General features: G+C 38.9%; 1 protein-coding gene across 1 annotated transcript in view; it reads left to right on the forward strand.

The window, feature by feature from the left end:
- LOC132117948 (zinc finger protein 512B-like) overlaps nt 1-19,812 on the forward strand; it is a 75,362-nt gene that overhangs the window by 20,244 nt on the left and 35,306 nt on the right. The window contains exons 3-4 of the mRNA XM_059527337.1: nt 19,321-19,400; nt 19,671-19,799. Coding sequence (XP_059383320.1) covers nt 19,321-19,400; nt 19,671-19,799 — 209 coding nt within the window. The remainder of the gene's footprint in view (nt 1-19,320; nt 19,401-19,670; nt 19,800-19,812) is intronic.

The following is a 19,812-nucleotide window of genomic DNA, read 5'->3' on the forward strand; positions in this document are numbered from 1 at the left end:
AAGCCAAACGGAAGGGTAACAAATTGGTGTAATCCAAACGGCGTTGTGAAAGCTGTCTTTTCTCTGGACAATGGAGACAAGGGGATCTGCCAATAGCCCTTTGTTAAGTCCAATGTCGAATAAAAGCGAGCCGTGCCTAGCCGATCAAGCAACTCGTCAACCCGCGGCATTGGATACGCGTCGAATTTCGACACAGCATTCACCTTGCGGTAATCTACACAGAAACGGACTAAGCCGTCCGTTTTCGGAACTAAAACTATCGGGCTCGCCCAGTTACTATTAGATTCCTCTATTACCCCCATGTCAAGCATAGCGCCTAATTCAGCCTTAACTACTTTTTTCTTGTGCTCAGGTAAACGATACGGCCGGCTGCGAACTACCACGCCCGGCTCGGTCTCGATATGGTGCTGAATCAGGTTAGTACGGCCTGGTAGGGGCGAGAAGACGTCGGCAAACTCTGCCTGCAATTTTGTTAAATCAGTGAGTTGGGACGGCGAGAGGTGATCTCCACCTGGAGCCAGGGCGAGGGATTGTGGTTTGATATTCGCCTCTGGCCCGAGATCATCCTCTCCGCCAATCACCGTTGCCAACATCACTGATTCCGCCTCATTCCATTTTTTAAGGAGATTGAGGTGGTAGATCTGACGGGACCCGTTCCTATTGGACCGTATTACCTCATAATCGAGATCTCCGACCTGTCGTGCGTTCGACCAGGCCGTCGGTTTGTGGGTGATAGACGCTAGTTCGAATCGACTTAATGCCCAATAATCCATACAGTTCGCGTAGCGTACGTGACATAAACGCCGTGCCCTGATCGGTGAGGATTCTTTTTGGAATCCCCACCCGGGAGATAAGACGAAACAGGGCATCCGCAACACTTTTAGCAGAAATGTTGCGGAGGGCCACCGCTTCAGGATATCGTGTTGCATAATCAACTATGACTAGTTCAAAGCGATGTCCTTGTGCCGATCGCTCTAATGGCCCGATGAGGTCCATACCAATTCTCTCGAAGGGGACCTGCATTAAGGGAAGAATGACAAAAAAATGGCAAAATATGGATAGGAGAGCTGGAGGGCAGGTTGGAGAGACTAGCCATCGATAGCGCGGACCTGTTGAAACGCATGTTTTAGGACATAACGACCCCAATAAAACCGTAAACGTGGGCCAATTCGTTCCCAAGATTATCGGATGCCGGAGGTGGGGACTAACCGCCACCTCCACACTATGCTTTTGTCCCCGGAATTGAATTATAACTGGGACAACCGGATACTCCAACACATCCCCGTGTACGCACCGCACCTTAACCACGCGGCTTGTATCCAATGCCCCCGGTTGAATCAGGCTTTGATGGATTGAGGTTTGGTTACATCCTGAATCCACCAAGGCCGGATATGTACCCCGCTTGATACTCACTGGTATTTGGTACTCGCCAGCCTGACCGGGGGTGACCTGCGGGACGTCCCGGACCCGGATCATCGTCCCCACCTCCATCACTGGACACCTGTCCACAAAATGCTCCGGGTCCCCGCAACGCCAACAGGCCAGCCCAGACCTACCCGGCGCCCCAGTGGCAGGGAGTGAATTGGAGAATTGGCGCAGAGAGAGCGGAGAAATGGAAGCACTGTCCCTTCCGGCAGCGACAAGCCCCGCCCCCCTGGGCGGGACACGAGGAGGGCCGGGTGGACGGGACCTAGGGAGAGGGACAGGGCTAGTAGCCACTTGCGGCAGGAGTCCCGGAGCTGTTAGGCCATCGCGAAGGGCCGACCGGCTTCGCCCAAGTCCAGGGACCGGAACCGCTGGCGGTGTTGTTCGGGCGACCGGCCGACCCGCTGGATGACGGCCCTCTTTAGGTCGTCGAAGACCAGGAGGTTTGCCACCGGAAGTTGTTGGGCGGCCACCTGGGCCTCTCCAGAGAGCAGGGGAATGAGGCGCACCGGCCACTGCTCTCGGGGTCACCCGCAGGCCTCCGCCGACTTTTCAAAAAGCTCCAGGAAGGCCTCCGGATCGTCCTGGGGCCCCATCTTGTGCAGCGGTAGGTGCATGGGTGCGGCGGGCGGCCCGGCGGCCTCGGCGCGAACCTCCCGATCGATCCAGCTCCGGAACCTCTCGCGGTCCTCCTGCTGGGCCTGGACAATGGCCTGGAAACGCCTCTCCTGATCTGTCCTTAGGTCCAGCAGGGCCTGGTATTGTTCGCGGTGCAGGACTGCGAGGGAGGCGATGATGTCCGCAAGTGGCGTGGAGGACGGGCTTTGCATGTCGGCGGCGGCGGTCCTGCTTCCTTCCCCGGTTTCGGCACCAGTGTAGCAAGTTCGTTTGGAGGAAAGGAAGAGGACAAAGGGGTCGGCTGGACTGCTGACGTATTTATTTAACAAATAAAATTAAAGTTCACAAACACCAACTGGTGACTTTTATTCTGATACGTCGGCACAACACTCTCGGTTTGCTCTTTCCGGTTTCGGTTTCCGGTTTGCGTCAGCAGTCCGTCTCTCTCTCCCTTGCTTCCGACTCTCCTGGCGTTTTATACTCCACGCCAATTACTAGAACAAGAAACAGGTGATGATAATTTTCGCCCAAACCACTCACTTACCGCTCGTCTCCTGATTCTCTCTCCCGCTGCAGACTTCGCTAAACCACGCACCCCCTGCCACATGGACTTTTCCTATTCTCATAGAATTAGAACGATTATTCAAATTTCATCATATAGTGACAGACTTTGGTGTGAAAGGCCCATAGAAGTAATAGACACTCGTGATAACAACCATTTTTAAGAGTTCTTTAAGTAAATTTGAATGGTGGCCATTTGTAACCATAGTTAAAGGGTTAGTTCTCCCAAAAATTTATTGTAATTAATTGATTACAATTAATTAATTAGAATTGTTGAATAAAGTCCTTATTTTTATTTCCTTTGCACAAAAAAAAAATTAAAAGCGGTTTAAGCACTGATGTCACATGGACAATTTTAACGATGTAATTTTGTGTTTCTGGGCCTTGAATGTGTCAGTTGTATTACTGTCTATAGGGTCAGAGAGCTCTCGTATTTCATCAAAAATATCTTAATTTGTGTTCTGAAGATGAATGCAGTGAAGCTGCTGACGTGTTATCTTTGTCATTGGGTGCACCAGAAGACACGTCAGCAGCGTCTTACATCAGCAGTGTCGTGAACGAACTCACAACAGACCCGGAAGAGAAGACAATGCTGAATAGTCGTAATTTTTGTTATTTTTGGACCAAAATGTATTTTCGATGCTTCAAAAAATTCTAACTGACCCTGACCCTCTGATGTCACATGGACTACTCTGATGATGTTTTTATTATCTTTCTGGACATGGACAGTATACCATACATACATTTTCAATGGAGGGACAGAAAGCTCTCGGACTAAATCTAAAATATCTTAAACTGTGTTCTTAAGATGAACGGAGGTCTTTCGGGTTTGGAACGACATGAGGGTGAGTCATTAATAACATAATTATGATTTTTGGGTGAAGTAACCCTTTAATGACAGAATCTAGAGTTTTCCACTGTAAAAGTTTATCCCATTTCGTCAGGAACTTCTTGGTGGTTTTTACAACCAGAGACTGTGTAATGTTTTGGCATCCTGAAAAATTCATTGATTTTTACTGTGACTCATTGACCGTTCCAAGATGGAGGATGTGTCTACATGTCTGGAGTAGACATGTGCTGGTATTTGGTAATGCGATTATATCACGGTATATCAGCAGAAAATATAGCCCTTACCCTGGAAACCCCATAAATAAAACATAAATAGTTTTAAATAGCCATTCAGATTTTGTGGATTCGCTATGATGTTCATCACGTTCATCATCATGTTTTTTTTTTTCATTTTAATCTGGACGACATCTCCTAGATATTGTTTGAAAGTGTTTGATTCTTTATTGTTCATTCACACTTTACATTAGGGATTCATTACTTAACATTAGTTAATTCATTAGTTAACATAAACTGCCAATGGAAAAATCTTCTTAACATTCATTTATCTAAGGTATTCCAATATTTAACCTGTTAACTGGCTGGATTCAAAATAGCCCACCTGAAGGTCTTTGATATGTAGTGCTGCAGTAATGAGTCCTAAAGCAGTTTTGCACTTCTGCTTCCAGTGTCTCAAACTGTTTAGTTTTTAGTAGTTGCCTAAGATAAGGTCAGTGGTTAAAAGCAGCTCAAGATATTTTCATGTTGTCCAGACATAAAACACATCAGTAAAAACCCCACTCATGATTTTTAAAGCTCTTCCATTTCTTGAAAAAGAAATTAATTGCTTAATAGACCTATAAATGTTCATCACACCGAGCAGATTAACTCATCTACTCACTAGTCTGCTTTCACAGCCTCTATGTGTTTGTAATTGCGCTCTTGCAAACTATTCTAACTCAAACTTTCCACCTTGTAGTAGATTATAAGAAAATAATTGTCTAATGCTTCGTGGTGGTGGCTTAGAAGTCGTGTGACCATATAACCTACTTTTAGCTTTTTATTTTTTTTTACATGTATTTAGGCTTTAAAATTCATAAAAGTTATGTTCATTTGTGAAGTTAATCATGATGAATAGAACATAAGAATCAGAAACGTATTATTGTCTGCAGTAATTCAAAAGCCAATGGAAAAATCCTTTTGGCTTTTTCTCGAGGGAATCGGAATAATGCAAACTTATGGGTTGGCCTACAAAAATATGTATGTGTGCTTTAGAATAATGAGCTGGTCTTTCTAATTCTTGTTATCATAAACAGTGTGCCTTCAAATCCCTCCACAATATCCTCTAGCCCAAGGGTAGCTCGTCCTTTAAGCTTTCCAAACATTCTTTTAAACATCATATAATTTAGTCATTGACTTTTCCTTTGCTGAGGTAAAAGATTAAGTTTGATCCCTTATTCAACAGGACTAAAACCACAAAACTAAGAGGGATACCTCCACAAAGAAGTCCCGGGAATGCTTGTGATATGACAACAAGATCCCTCCACAAACTTAAGCTTTCTGGAAAAAAAATAACAACAAATTTAATAACACCTAACCCTAACTAAAGTAAGAGGAGATTAATTCACTAAACAGTTTAACACTTTAACAGTATTTCTTAATTTAACTCTTTAAGAGTTTTCAAGCTTTTGGTTACACTTTATTTTAAAGGTGCCCTTGTTATAGTGTAATTATACACAGGGGTGCACATAATTTTTTCAGCCTGGTTCTCATAAGAGAACCTGGAGATTTGGTTTGGTCCTCACACTGCATATAGCGTGACCCATTAAATATAACTATAAAATAATAATTAATAATAGTTATAATATTATTGCACTTTATTTATTGATTTTTTTAAAATAAAATAATAGTTAACAAACTAAATAATAGTGTGTGATAATATTATTGAAAATATAAGGCAGTCCTAGTATTAAATACAAATACATTTATTTTATAGTAAACTTAAAAATAACATGCAAATATTTACTACTACTTTCTTTGTTTGCCTCTTTAAGAAGGATCACTTTATGTATTCCCCCAATTTTAAGTCGCTTTGGATATTTTCATCATATTTAAACTTAAAATCAGCAGGCTTTTATTTTGGCGGGTTGCCGCAAGTAAGTATACGCGCTTCCGGATTTAGCGCTGCTGATTAAAGAGCGTCAGTGGATGAATGTCACAGTTTTGCATTGTGCTTTGAAAACGGCATGGCATAGCCTAGATTTATGCTTTCAGGTTAAATATAAAACTTATTTAGTAAAGTTGAGTTTGTGATCTAAAATGCTAATTGTGTATTAACAGCTGTCAACCATGTCGGTACGCAAATGCGCTGTCAGAACATATTTATATAACGCATTTTTCATTTTTGTCGCGCATGCGGACCACTTATGTGCACCCCTGATTATACATTTTAAGAACTAACTAATGTTAAATCGAGCATTGCGTTAGTTCAGTCAGGCCACGTTAGTCACGCTTGCATCAGCTGACAGTCTGCTGTTCCTGACGTGTACCAATCCAGTCTTAACACCTATCACCTGCGGTCTATTTAAATTCCCATTCTTCAGTGTCTCTTCCATCGCATTGCTGCTTGCAATTAACTCCCTCCTCCAACCCCAACTCCACTAACTGAACCTGTAATCCGATCTAACTTTGTTTTTTTCTTTACAGTCTCTTCATTTGAAGCAGTCTCTCACATTTTGTTTACAACTCACGTAATTGTGAATTGTAATTATATATGCTTATAATGGTTCTGTTCTGTACCCCAGGGGGGGTTGTCTTGCTGCTCTCCCCGCTCTGTCCAAGCATGACTGCATGGACAGGCGTGTGGAGTGTTGCCCAAAACATAACCATACCACCAACACTAACTGTATGCAATTATAATTGTCATAAATATACTTGACGGAAGTGGTCCTGACTGAATTAACTACATGTGGTTAGGGTTAGAATTAGGGTTTGGTTTAGGGTAAGTTGCAGAGTTATTTCTATAGTAAGTATATGTAATGTGTAACAATGACACCATGAAATAGCTTTACCTGGCTTTTTAATAAGATAATACACAGTATGGGTTTGAAATGTAAAATTAAATATTATAAAAATATTTGTGGTCAACCGATATACCGGCATTTTTTCAAATAACGACATCGGCTGATAAGTTTTTCTGCTTGACCGATGTGTTTGAGGTGAAGACTTTTATTTAGACGGCACATCAGACTCACATCAGACACAGTGCTCACACGCTCTCTCTTGTTCATCGTTGTCGTTAACAGTTCTGTCTAATACGGATAGAAGTCTGTCTAATAATCAGATAGAACGGTTAAACAAAAGAATTAATGTATACAGAAAGTATTATAAGGATTGCTTTTATATTAGGCCTATTAGTAATATAAAGGCAAACATTATAATACTTTCTTTTTTGCCGTCAGCATTAAGCAATACGCATTTATATAATTTAAACAAAGCTTTGAATGACTAATATGCATTTAATTTCACAAACCTATGGGATTGACCGACTGCTCCGCCAATGACAAAAGCGCACAGGATACGCAAACAGAAGATGCACAGATTTCTGGCCGCAAGGCGGTCCCGTCTAGGATGGCGTGCGGTCCGGTTCTAAAATAAGGTTACCGATTTTTTTTTTTTTTTAATAAGGTTACCGACTTGTCGCTGGAATTCACCATACAATTGCCAGTAGCCACTGAGTTTACAACTGATAGACCGGCGGTGCATCAGTATACACACTCTACTCACTTTCCTCAGCTGGCGACTCACTTTCCTCACGCAGTGGACCACTGACTCTCTCTTCATGTAGAAACCGAATATTACAATTAAAGTGACTTCTATAGTGCATCCAAAAGAATATTTAGATATTATATTTAAATATTCAGAAAGGTGTACAGTGTATTTTTTACTTTCATTAAAATATTTCAGTAAAATTATAAATAATTGCCTATTACAAATTTATGAATGCATGGTTAACCTTTTTCTGCAATCACTAGAGACTATATGTATTGAGACATTTTAAAATCTATATTTTGTAAAAAAAAATAATAAAAAAATAAACCTGAATTATAATCTAAACATCTGTATTTTCATATATTATATAAGTAGTATATATATAAAATATAAGTATATATATATAACATAAATAAGTAGGCTAATAAATATATAATGTTTAAAACATATGATAAACTATTTGTTCTCCACCACATCACTAAAATTGATACTGTGTGTGTGTGTGTGTGTGTGTGTGTGTGTGTGTGTGTGTGTGTGTGTGTGTGTGTGAAAGAGAGTGCTTTCTGCATTGAGGATATTCTGTAGTCTTAGACCTTCGTTTGGGTAAATCTTTACTGGATTGTCTGTACTCAATCCTTATCCATCTTCAAGAATCAGATTAAAACACATCTCTTCCAAATTTATTTGACCCACTAACTTTAGTGACAGTGAAAAAAAGTGAGTGAGTGATGTGACATTCGGCCAAGTATGGTGACCCATACTCAGAATTTGTGCTCTGCATTTAACCCATCCGAAGTGCACACACACAGAGCAGTGAACACACACACACACACTGTGAACACACACCCAGAGCAGTGGGTGGCCATTTATGCTGCAGCACCCGGGGAGCAGTTGGGGGTTCAGTGCCTTGCTCAAGGGCACCTAAGTCGTAGGTATTGAACTGTACATGCACTCCCCCCACCCACAATTCCTGCCGGCCCGAGACTCGAACCCACAACCCTTCGATTGTGAGTCCGATTCTCTAACCACCAGGCCACGACTTCCTTTTAACACTATTTTTAAAAAAAAAAAGAATAATAATAAGCTTTCTAATCTTTTGTATTCTATCGGTTATCTTTTATTATACAATTAACAAAGGTGAAAAAAGACCTCTAACACTAGCTTGCTCTATTCTTTTTCTATTCTTTCTGTTTTCTTTATTATATTATTTAAAAGCCTTTGTTACGTGTAAGCTAACTGAGACTTGTTATAGCACTTGTATATCATTGCTCTTTAGTTGTTTTTTATTGTTTCCATTGTCTGTTTGTGACGGATTGAGAGAGGATAGAGCTGACATTTTGAGTCACCGACTTTGCAAAAACCCAACAAAAACACGTCCTAAGAGTCCAAAAGCATTCACTGCGCAATGAAGCCTGTTAGAATTAATAAATACAGTTAGAATGTCCTTATAATTTAAGCCATGACAAAAAAAAAATGTTTTATGTTTTTATATTCATTGAACATTAAGCAAATCTTGAGTATCAGCACATGTGCGCGAGCACAAATGCGCTATTAATTTTGTAGCTACAACAGTGCATAGTAAGGGGCCGTTTACATATCGCGTCTTTTGCGCGCTCAAGTTTGTTATTTCCAATGTAGACGCGCGATATGCGGCTTCATAATAGAAGCAACTCGTTTTTTCCAGGCGCGTCCGCAACGCATCAATTTAAAAACATTAAACATAAAACCGTTGAAAGCTCAGCCAAGGAATTTTGAAATAAATTTAGTAGCAGAGCTACTGCAAGCGATTTTTAGTGCTGCAAATTCATTTATCCTTTGCTGAAATTTCCGCGTCTTCATGGAGAGAGCAGGTCATGGTTGCTTAGCAACAGCAGACGCCTTAGGAGCGCAACTGCCCGAGCGCTTTGGAAAGAAGGAGAACGCGGTGCGTTTTCCACGCGTTTTTAGGCGCGACATGTGAACGGCCCCTTAACACGGTGTTTTGTTCCTTGAATTCAGCAGATTTTCAACGAATCAAGTGAGCCAGTGATTCAACAGTCCATTCGTAACGAAGTACAAATACTTCGTTACCTTACTTAAGTAGAAATTTTGGGTATCTATACTTTACTTGATTAATTATTTTTCAGCCTACTTTTTACTTCTACTCTTTACATTTTCACGCAAGTATCTGTACTTTCTACTCCTTACATTTTAAAAACAGCTTCAATACTGCTATTTCATTCCGGCTTGTCGTCATTCAAAAAAAAAAAAAAAAAAACCTATCCAGATAAATCGCGCCATTCGGATGGAGTGAATTTGATTGTGGTTGGATGAGAAGTATAAACATATACCATTCCGACACCCTATTGGTTTGTACGCGATCCATCGCACCTGCACATGACACAAATCACATCACACTCCAGCCAGGACATAGCCAGTGTTGGGTTCGTTTATCAAAAAATATATTTCTTAAAAGTAGGGTTGGGTATGGAACAGGTATCCAATCGCCTCAGAGTCAGTCCCCTTAAATTTCAAATTAAACCGGCGTCAGACCGGTCTCCTCTCCGTCTTTCAGCGCGCTCTTCAAACCGCAGACAGCGAGCGGACTCATACCGAGACAGAGGACACAAGGTGTGTGTTTATCGATAGATTGTTAGAATATGAGTATCTGTGCAGTTCTTTGTCATAAATACAGTTTACAAAAGGTCACGAGGGAGCAGTCGGTTTCTCATAGCTACTGTAAAGTTTTCGCTTGTCACACCACAGCTGTTTCCTCCAGCGAAAATCTAGCCCTTAACACATATGAACGAACACATACTTTAATTACACTTATTTAAATATACTTAATCATACGTACTTCATACATACACTACTGTGCAAAAGCCTTAGGCACGTTAGTATTTTCACCCAAAAGAATGGCGTTCGGCCAGTTATTTATTTATTTTGCTGTAGTGTGTCAGTATAAAATATCAGTTTACATTTCCAAACATTCATTTTGCCGTTGTCAGACTGCTTGTGCATTCAAAATCGCACTAGATTATTATTAAAATTAATGGCAAACTGATATTTCCTTCTGACACACTACAGCAAAATATATAAATAACTGGCTTAAAACCTTTTTTTGGGGTGAAAATACTAATGTGCCTAAGACTTTTGCACAGTACTGTACTTTACAAACGATATTGTTGCTACTTTATAAAGAATGAGCATACAGTAATTCACAGAACTGATTAAAGACAGTGACAGACAGCACTCATCTTAACTAAATATCAGAGTAAGTGACAGAGATACAGTAGAAACATTATGTGTGGTTTTGTATTAAATAATGACCCAGATTGTGAAATACATTCATTAGCCTTAGATTAAGGGAAGCATAACTTGAGAAATGAGAGCATCCAAGGTGAAAGCTATGGATTTATTTTAAATATTTGTAATGTTCTTTAATGTTATCCATAGTTTTTTTTTGTTGCTCTTTTTTTTTTAAAGTATCGGTTCAGGCACCGTTTAGGCGCCGATACCATTTTAAAAGTATTGAAAAGGCACTGGACCCTACTTAAAAGTTATTATTTCTCATTACTGGCTCAATTACCAAAATGGTGCTTTCTCTTCGTCCTCCACAAATTAAGCAACTGTAGGTAGTTTGGTAGCGAGACGTTTTAATAAATTATCGTTTGCGATTGTTGTGATAACTAGGCTTTACCAACTTTGTAACTTGTTACCCCCCCCCCCCCCCACACACACACACACCGGACATAGCAGACGTATGTAGTGAATACAGGAAGCTATCAATCAAGAAGGTATCAGGATTATGAGTTATTTTTCATTTTTAGTTTTTGATTAATCACTTGGATTAATCATTCATTTTGACAGCACTATAATGTTTATTGTAAATAGACAACCATACAAGAGTAATTGTTACTAAGCCTGCACCAATGTTCTTGTCCATTGCCCTCGTAGATTCCTGCAGCTAAGCTTGGATGTACATTTACATTCCATTAAAGGTTATTGATGACATGCCTCTGAAGTTTGACTTTTTGCACCATTACAATACTTATAGGAAACTAGTCATCATATCTCTAGTCCTTTAATGTATTTGCATTGTACTAAAGTGCGTTCATTTTCAATGGGCATATATGCGGCTGAAACATGTAGCCTAGTGCAAATTTTTCAACATGAACATTTTAATATAACATTATAGTCATTATGGCCGATGGCCTTTAGAAAAATGTTTTTTTGAGAAGGTGGGGTAGTGCACAATAGGCCCCTGTGGTGCGGCCTAAGCTTTTGTTCTTAATGGCATTTTTTTCCCTTGCATTACTTTTACTTTTATACTTTAAGTAGTTTTTTAAACCAGTACTTTTACACTTTTACTTGAGTAAAAAGCTTGAGTTGATACTTCAACTTCTACAAAAGTCTTTTTAAACCCTAGTATCTATACTTCTACTTGAGTAATGAATGCCAATACTTTTGACACCACTGCAAATAGACTCTTTTGTTTCCTTTCTAATAGAATCAGCCGTTTTGAACGAAAAGTTTGATTTTAACAATTCAATAAATACTTAAACCATGGTTTTGCTGTCACCTACTGGCGGTTTTATTGTCATCATTATTTATCCATGACAGGCCTAAACCAGTCAAGGTGCCAGCACTAGCCTACTACCAGCACAAAAAAAAACACATTTAGCTAAATATTTACCAAAATTCATCAATTTCAGGCCCCAGAAGGAAAAAAAAGCTTATATATAACAGTTCATTTAATAAGGCAAATTTTTCAATAAAACCTTTTTAAAAATTATGATTTTGTAATTTGTAATCATTATGTGAAATTAGCTACAGGACCAACCCCCCGCCCCCCGAAAAAGAAACTGAGTTGAGGAAAGTGAGTCGTTCGCTGCGTGAGGTGAGTGTGTATACTGATGCACCGCCGGCCCATCAGTGGTAAACTCAGTGGCTACTGGCAATTGTATGGTGAATTCCGGCAGCAAGTCGGTAACCTTTTTTAAATTTTAGGACCGTTTATTTTGCGTTTCCTGTGCGCTTTTGTCATTGGCGGAGCAGTCTGTCAATCCCACCTTTCCAGTAAATACGACTTGTGATTGGACTGTACGTCAGCAGACAGCAGAGCATTGAAGGCAGAAGCAGAGCAGAAGCAGAAGGCCCTCCCTCCAGGCCTTTTTTTAGTTGTGAGGTTGCGAAGCTTCATTTTCGCTCAGTCTGAGTTTCAGAGCAGAGCTGCGTGACAACGCTGCCACAAATCACGTGAGACGCAAGCTCGCAACTGTGTGGGCGTATCTCCGCAAAGCGGGTGTTGTAAACTCGGCTCTGAAAAAATTGTCTGCAATAGGAGTGCAAATGTAATGTAATAAGTTTCGCCCTTTCGAACCTCAGTTTTCAGAGTTTCAAAACTTTTTTTCACACATTCGCACACCAGTTTTCAAACCTGGAAAACAATCTAATACACTGGGAGAACACTGACAAATTTGAAACTCTGAAAAATATTTTTGCGCAACATCGTAAAAAAAATGTTGCAGTTCTGAAGAAGGAAATCTCAAAAACAATGTTTGCAGAGTTTTTTTTTGCAAGCTTGCAAATCTTATTTTTCGATCTTGCAAAATTTTTTTTGTAAGATTTTGAATTTTCGAACACTTAGTTTCAACCTTTCAGAACTTTATTTTCAGTTTTGAATCATGGCAGGATTTAAATCCCATAATTGCCCCATTGGTAACAGTGTTTACTTCCTTTTTATTATATTTTTATAAAATATTTATTTATTTGTGAAAAATACCTTGCCATCTAAAGTATAAGTATGTTCAGTTTACACTTTATTTTTCTTAATCCATTGTCAAATGATTTCAAATTTCTTAAATATCAATAAAAAAAATTATATTGGCTTTATATCAGCCCACCTGCTTTCCAAGACATGGGCATCGGCTGTCAAAAAACACATATCGGTCGACCACCAATTAATATATAGTCTATGGTCAGTAAGATGTTTTAGAAAGAACATTTATTTGACTAAAAATACAGTAAAAACTGTATTACTGTAAAATATTATTACAATTTAAAATAAGTGAAATTTGCCAAGTATGGTAACCCATACTCAGAATTGGTGCTCTGCATTTAACCCATCCAAGTGCACACACACAGCAGTGAGAAGTGAACACACACCTGGAGCAGTGGGCAGCTATAGATCCAGCACCCAGGGATCAACTGGGGGTTCAGTGTCTCGCTCAAGGGCACTTCAGCCATGGGTATTGAGCGCTGTTCAATCACTCCCTCCCACCAACAACTCCTGCCAGATCCAAGACTCGAACCAGCAACCTTTGGGTAACTAGTCCAAGTCACTAACCATTAGGCCACAGCTGCCCTGTTTTCTAACTGTTTTCTAGGTGAATATATTTTAAAATGTAATTTATTCCTGTGATCAAAGCTGAATTTTTTTAGTCTTCAGTGTCACATGATCCTTCAGAAATCATTCTAATATACTGATTTGCTGATCAAGAAACATGATTAGTATTATCAATGTTGAAAATGGTTGTGCTGTGTAATATTTTTATGTGGAAAAAAAACTTGAAACAATACAGTACATTTATTTGTAAGATTCACTGTGTCTTTGCTGTCACTTTTGAGCAGTTTTATTAACAGTAAATGGGTCATTTTTGATTTCATTTAGTTCTTAACGCACAAAAGCATCTTGCCTCGGTCACCATCCTCCCTGTAGCCGCTCTGGTTAACAGGGTCATCGGTGGGGAGAAGAGAAAAGAGCAAAGCCAGCCACTGCTGTAGCATGACTCGGTGAGGTGATTAGCAAGTTGTTTGTTCTCAGATCTGCCCTTCCTCCCCCTCCTCTTCACTCTCCAGTGTCCTGTACCCCTCCCACACACTTCTGTGGAGAGCCGCTGTGATGGAGGACACAGCTAATTGTGAACGAGGGGAGTGTGCTAGTGAAGGAGTCTGCCCTCCATACCCAGAGAGAGAGGATTGAGCACAAATACGAATACAGAGTGTTTATGTGATTTTTTAAAGTGACAGTTGACCCAAACTTCAAAACTCTGTCATCATTTACTTACCTTCATGTCGTTCCAAACCTGTATGGCTTTCTTTCATCAAACATGGAAAAAAATGTTTTATAGAATTGTTACACAGCTCTCTGGATACTCAGTTCTGATTTGAAAGCTGCAACATTTTAAATCAGTCACGCCGGGTTCTGATCACCATTCAGATTAATTCTGCAAAAACAACCAACTGGATGTACAATATCCCTTACTTACAATGCAGATCTTACGTATAATATGGGTTGTGTTCCTAAATTTGAATTGTGTTGGCTAACAAGATGTAGAATTCTCATTCATGTTTCAGTTCAACAAAGTGGAATTAATATTGGAATGAAATTCAAAGCAGTTCATACCATTTCTGTATATACATGAATATACATTCTGGCTATATACATGGAAATGTAAAACATTACATAGAAACATTATGTATCTGTAACTTGGAAAGTACCATTAATTTCCAAAAACAAAACAAAAGGTGTGTAGAGTAAAAGTATATTTGTAAAAAAAAAAAAAGAGTAATTTAAAGTACTCATGAGTAGTAAGATGAGAGTTCTGATCTGCGATTATACACACTGCACACTCCAATTTAAAGAGTAACTAAACCCTAAACCAACTTTTTTTAGTTAATGATATATAAGAATGGGGCTTTATTAGTGCTGTTCATTGATTCGAGTAACTTTTTTGACATTTGAGTATAAAGTGTTTTAATTATACAATATATGGGGTAAAAACATCTGAGTGCTGCCCTCTTCAGGTTGAACGGTGGCTACTGCAGTTGATTTTTCCTATTGTATGTTGTGGTGGCAAGTGACGTAAGCGGTGGCAGGTGACGTAAGCAGTTTCCAGCTCACCACGCCCCTTGGTACGAGCTACCACGCCCTTGGCAGTATAAAACCATCTTGTTCCGTCAAAATCACTGTAGTGAGTCGGGAGTTGGAATTGCGATTATTGAAAACGACCAGGATAGACTATTATAGCATCTATTTAGCATAGCAATTATATATTTATTTAGATTATTTTGTGTAGCCTATGTAGTAAATTAGCATAGTTTTTAGTGTAATGTTAGTATTGTTAGAAGCACAGTTAGTTAGTAGCATAGTATTGCATCAGTTAGGATAGCTTCAATTGGCGTAGATTCATCTGTATTTAGTACAGTGGTCAGGATGGTACGTAGGTGTAGTGTTGCTGGTTGCATGCACTTGGCCTGGAAGACCGCGAGTTCCCGCCTAGAGCTGGAGTGTGCAAACTGCATTTTACGCGGGATTGCTTCTCCAATGCAATGGAGGTGGAAATGGGCTTCTCCACACAGCTCTCGCTGAAAAGCGACGCGGTGCGGGAGTTAAGACCGCATTTTGAGCCAGCGGCTCGAATTGATATGAACAGACACCTTGACATCCTCCACTTAACCCTTTCATGCATGAATTATGATAACCTCAGTCAGGATTTTTTTCCTATGTGTTTTTATTGCTCTTAGGGCATGAAAAACAAGAATTGATTTTTTTATTTTATTTTTTTACAAATTTTTCAAAGAGATCTTCAGATGTCCACTTGAGTGGACAGCATGCGTTTGGTTTAAACTGAAGATATACTGTATTAAATATAAGACAATAATCAAACAGATAAAGTATGTGAATTTAACAAACTAATCTAAATATCAAATAATGTGAAAACTATAAAATATATGCAAAAAAAAATAAATGCAAAATATTGCAATGGCTTCATACAACTTCATACAAGTTGCACTTCGCGTATCTATGATATCAGAACATGAGGACGTGATTTCATCAGAATTTTCTACAGCCTGTCAAGGTACAACTGTGGAAACCACTCAGATGCTCCCTCCAGTGCACCAGAGTATGGAGATTTACCCTTATTAGCTGATAATTATGATTATGTTCAAGATGGACATGCACATTTCTATCATAGCCCTCCTCTGAGAAAACCTAGCAATACGTTTTTTCAATCTCATCTGAAATGATCAGTGTTGGGGGAAACACATTACAAGTAACATGCATAACCCATTCAGATTACTTTTTTGATGTTACAAGTAAAGTAATGTGTTACAAGTAACATGCATTACCTAATCAGATTACTTTTTGATCTAACAAGTAATTAACTACAAGTAATGTGCATTACCTAATCAGATTACTTTTTGATGTAACGAGTAAAGAAACGCATTACAATAACGCACATTACATAATCAGATTACTTTTTGATGTTATTAGAAAGGAAACGCATTACAAGTAACATGCATTACGTTATCAGATTACTTTTTGATGTTATGAGAAAGGAAACGCATTACAAGTAACATGCATTATGTAATCAGATTACTTTTTGATGTTATGAGTAAAGAAACGCATTAAAAGTAACATGCATTACGTAATCAGATTACTTTTTGATGTTATTAGTAAAAAAACGCATTACAATAACATGCATTATAAAATCAGATTACTTTTTGATCTAACAAGTAAAGTAATGCATTACAAGTGTCATACATTATGTAATCACATGACTTTTTTCGATGTCAATGAAAATTACATTCTAATAATACAAATACATTTATTTACAGTAGAAAAAGTCAATGCATATTAAGTTTTTAAGTTTTAAATTTCAAAAACAATATTCACATTATAATTATGAATTGTAGCTGAAATATAGCCATTGCATGCATGACGTCCACTACAGTGGACATGTGATTAATCAGAGTTTTCTCTCAATCTAAAATCAAAACTTGGAAAATTTTACTGTGATATGACTCATTAGATATTGCTTTATGCTGCACTATTTTTTTTTACCTACAAGAGTCTCCTAGGATAGAAGGAATAGGTGGATATTCTGGAGCAACTTGGCATGTCTGACTGACCCTTGGACATCTTGGTTTGGAGGGGGAAAAAATCGAAACACAAAGGCTTGCCACTTGGTTGCAATTTATAGGATGATGCACCAGGGTCCAATGAAGAGATTGATGTGCAGCTTTGCCATAAAAACCCGTGCAAATTCAAGAAAATGCTTTTTTAATAGCTGTCCACTGTAGTGACCACTATGCGTGAAAGGGTTAAGGTGAAGGTGGAGGAGAAAAGTCCTCTACTTCAAATGATCACTCTGTTGCAAAGCTACTTGCGTCATAACAGTCACTCTCCATTTTAGCGTCTCTGACAGCAGCTGTCAATCAATCCGTCACTGCAAGTCTCAGGTTCACGCCGCACTCGCTCAGCCCCGCCCTAGGTTCGTCCCCTCTATCTCCGCTGTGATCTGCCCACTTTTCAGCATTTTTCAAATATTGCCAGTGGGTGGAGTCAGGCCTTGACCAGGGGTTTAGTTACCCTTTAAAAATGTAGAAACACTGTACATACTGTAATTCACATGTTTGTCAGAAAATAGTTTAAATGAATTTAAAATAGTACAATATCTGAGAAAAATTACTTGAGTAACATTCTGTTTGTAATTAGTTACTTCACTTCTAGATACACAAAATATATGGTATAATATATAGTATATCATGTGATAAACAACATTGTTTACTGAAAAATTTATGAATTATTATTTTAAATCAGTTTTAAGCCTAGTTTTGAGAAATGACTCATGAAAAAATGTGTTCTATCCATCAGCAGAAAAAGTTATTCTTAGTCTAAATTAATGATGGGTTCTGTAATGTCTGTGTATGACTTTATTTTATTTTTTTATTCAGTAAATTTGTCTTTCTGTCTTTCCAAATTAAATTCCAGTGCAACATCTTGTGGGGTGTAAGTAATTCAATTAAAACAGCAATGTATTTGATTTAAGATGATTATCAAATCTCAGTATATTCCTCACACAAGCCTATCGTATGACTTCAGAACACATGAAATATGGAGTCTTGACTCATAGGGACTATATACTTTATTGGTGTTTTGATAGTGTTTTTTGGTGTTTGATGAACATACAGTCTATCATTGTATAGAATCTTAAAAAATGTGTTTGTGTTGATATCTGCATATGTGTTTGGAATGATATGAGGTTGAGTACATGAGAGAATGTTCATTTTTCAGTGACATATTCCTTTAACTCAAGGAGTGTGTCCTCTGTGTCAAAGACATGCTGATTAATGGTTCATTTACTCTAGTCTGTGAAAGGCCTTTATCACTCTCATTTACACACACACACACACACACACACACACACACACTGCAGACAATTTGTCTGAAGCCACTTTGTAAGTGTCCTTATTATGTAGTTGCTTAGCAGCCATAAGCCAGCGAGCCTCAATGGAGTATTAGTGTGTAATTATCTGCCGTTTGCTCAATGTTTTGACCTTGCCAGCGTTCATATAGATTTGCAGCAACCTTCCATGTCCTCCGCTAACCAGAAAACCAACACATGCTATCATCTTTCATTCTCCTGGGACTTGCATGAAATAAGCAATGCCACTAATTTGTACGCAGAATGCATTTGCAATTGACTGTCTCTCTAAATGTTCGTTCAGCTTCACTAAAGTCCCCGTGGGGACGTCTGGAACATATGGAGAGCCTCAGTTTTGAGTTGTTGAGGGGAGTTTCTTAACCAAACATTAATCTGAAGTAAGGTTAATGGTTCTTCTTTGATAGAATCAAGGTGTTTTAAGGAGGATAGGATAAGATTGGAATTCCACAGAAGGCACCAAGTCAAAATGGACGCTATTTGCTTTCTAATTCACTTTCCTGGACTAATTCATCAGTGCATGTTGTTCCAAAGAACAACAGGTTTATCATTTTCAAAACGTAAAAACTCTTACACCCTATGGGTGGCGGTTAAGGTAATGTTAGTGGTGATGTTTGACAGCCACAAAGTGTCCAAACACTTATTTTTGTGAAATGCTTTGCCTTTGAAATAAGTACCTCTGTTTCATTCACATAAATGTCAATTGCTTTTCCCTTTTTGTTATGAACTGCCAAGACATTCATACATTTTAAGTGTCCAAATGTCATAGTTAATGCAGTGTTTCAAAAATCCAATAATGGCAGTGTTAATGTAATTAAGTCAACTGCAAATAATAATTGCTTCACTGCAATACAGTATATCTTTCAAAATAGTAATGTACAATATGTCATGAAATGTTCATGTTCATCAGGTTCCTCCTATAATGAGAAATCAGAGGGTAAGAAGAAAGGACGCCCTCGCGTGGAGGTGCAGGAGCTGCGCATTATTCCCGTGAGTAAAGCAATAAATATCAGTTTTGGCCAGTGATGAAGGAATGAGGCTAAGCCAAATTGGGATTTTTGGTGATTATTTGCGAAAGGAGTAAAGGGACTTTCCAAAACTATTTCCAACTGTTGTATTCGGAGAAGAAACATCTCTCAGAGGGCCGTGTGGAAGTGAATTGATTGCTAATAGATTCTAATGCCTCTCTTGTGTGTGTGTGTGTGTGTGTGTGTGTGTGTGTGTGTGTGTGTGTGTGTGTGATGTTTTTCCTCGCCATAGGCCCATATGATGGTTCAGTGGAAAGAGGAGTTTAAGAGTCGTTCCAGGGTGAAATGTCCATGCTCAGGCTGCTGGTTGGAATTCCCCAGTATTTACGGACTTAAATATCACTATCAGCGATGCCAAGGGGTAAAAACTCAAA

Source organism: Carassius carassius, chromosome 37, assembly GCF_963082965.1.
Source record: "Carassius carassius chromosome 37, fCarCar2.1, whole genome shotgun sequence".
In the NCBI taxonomy this organism is placed as follows: domain Eukaryota; kingdom Metazoa; phylum Chordata; class Actinopteri; order Cypriniformes; family Cyprinidae; genus Carassius; species Carassius carassius.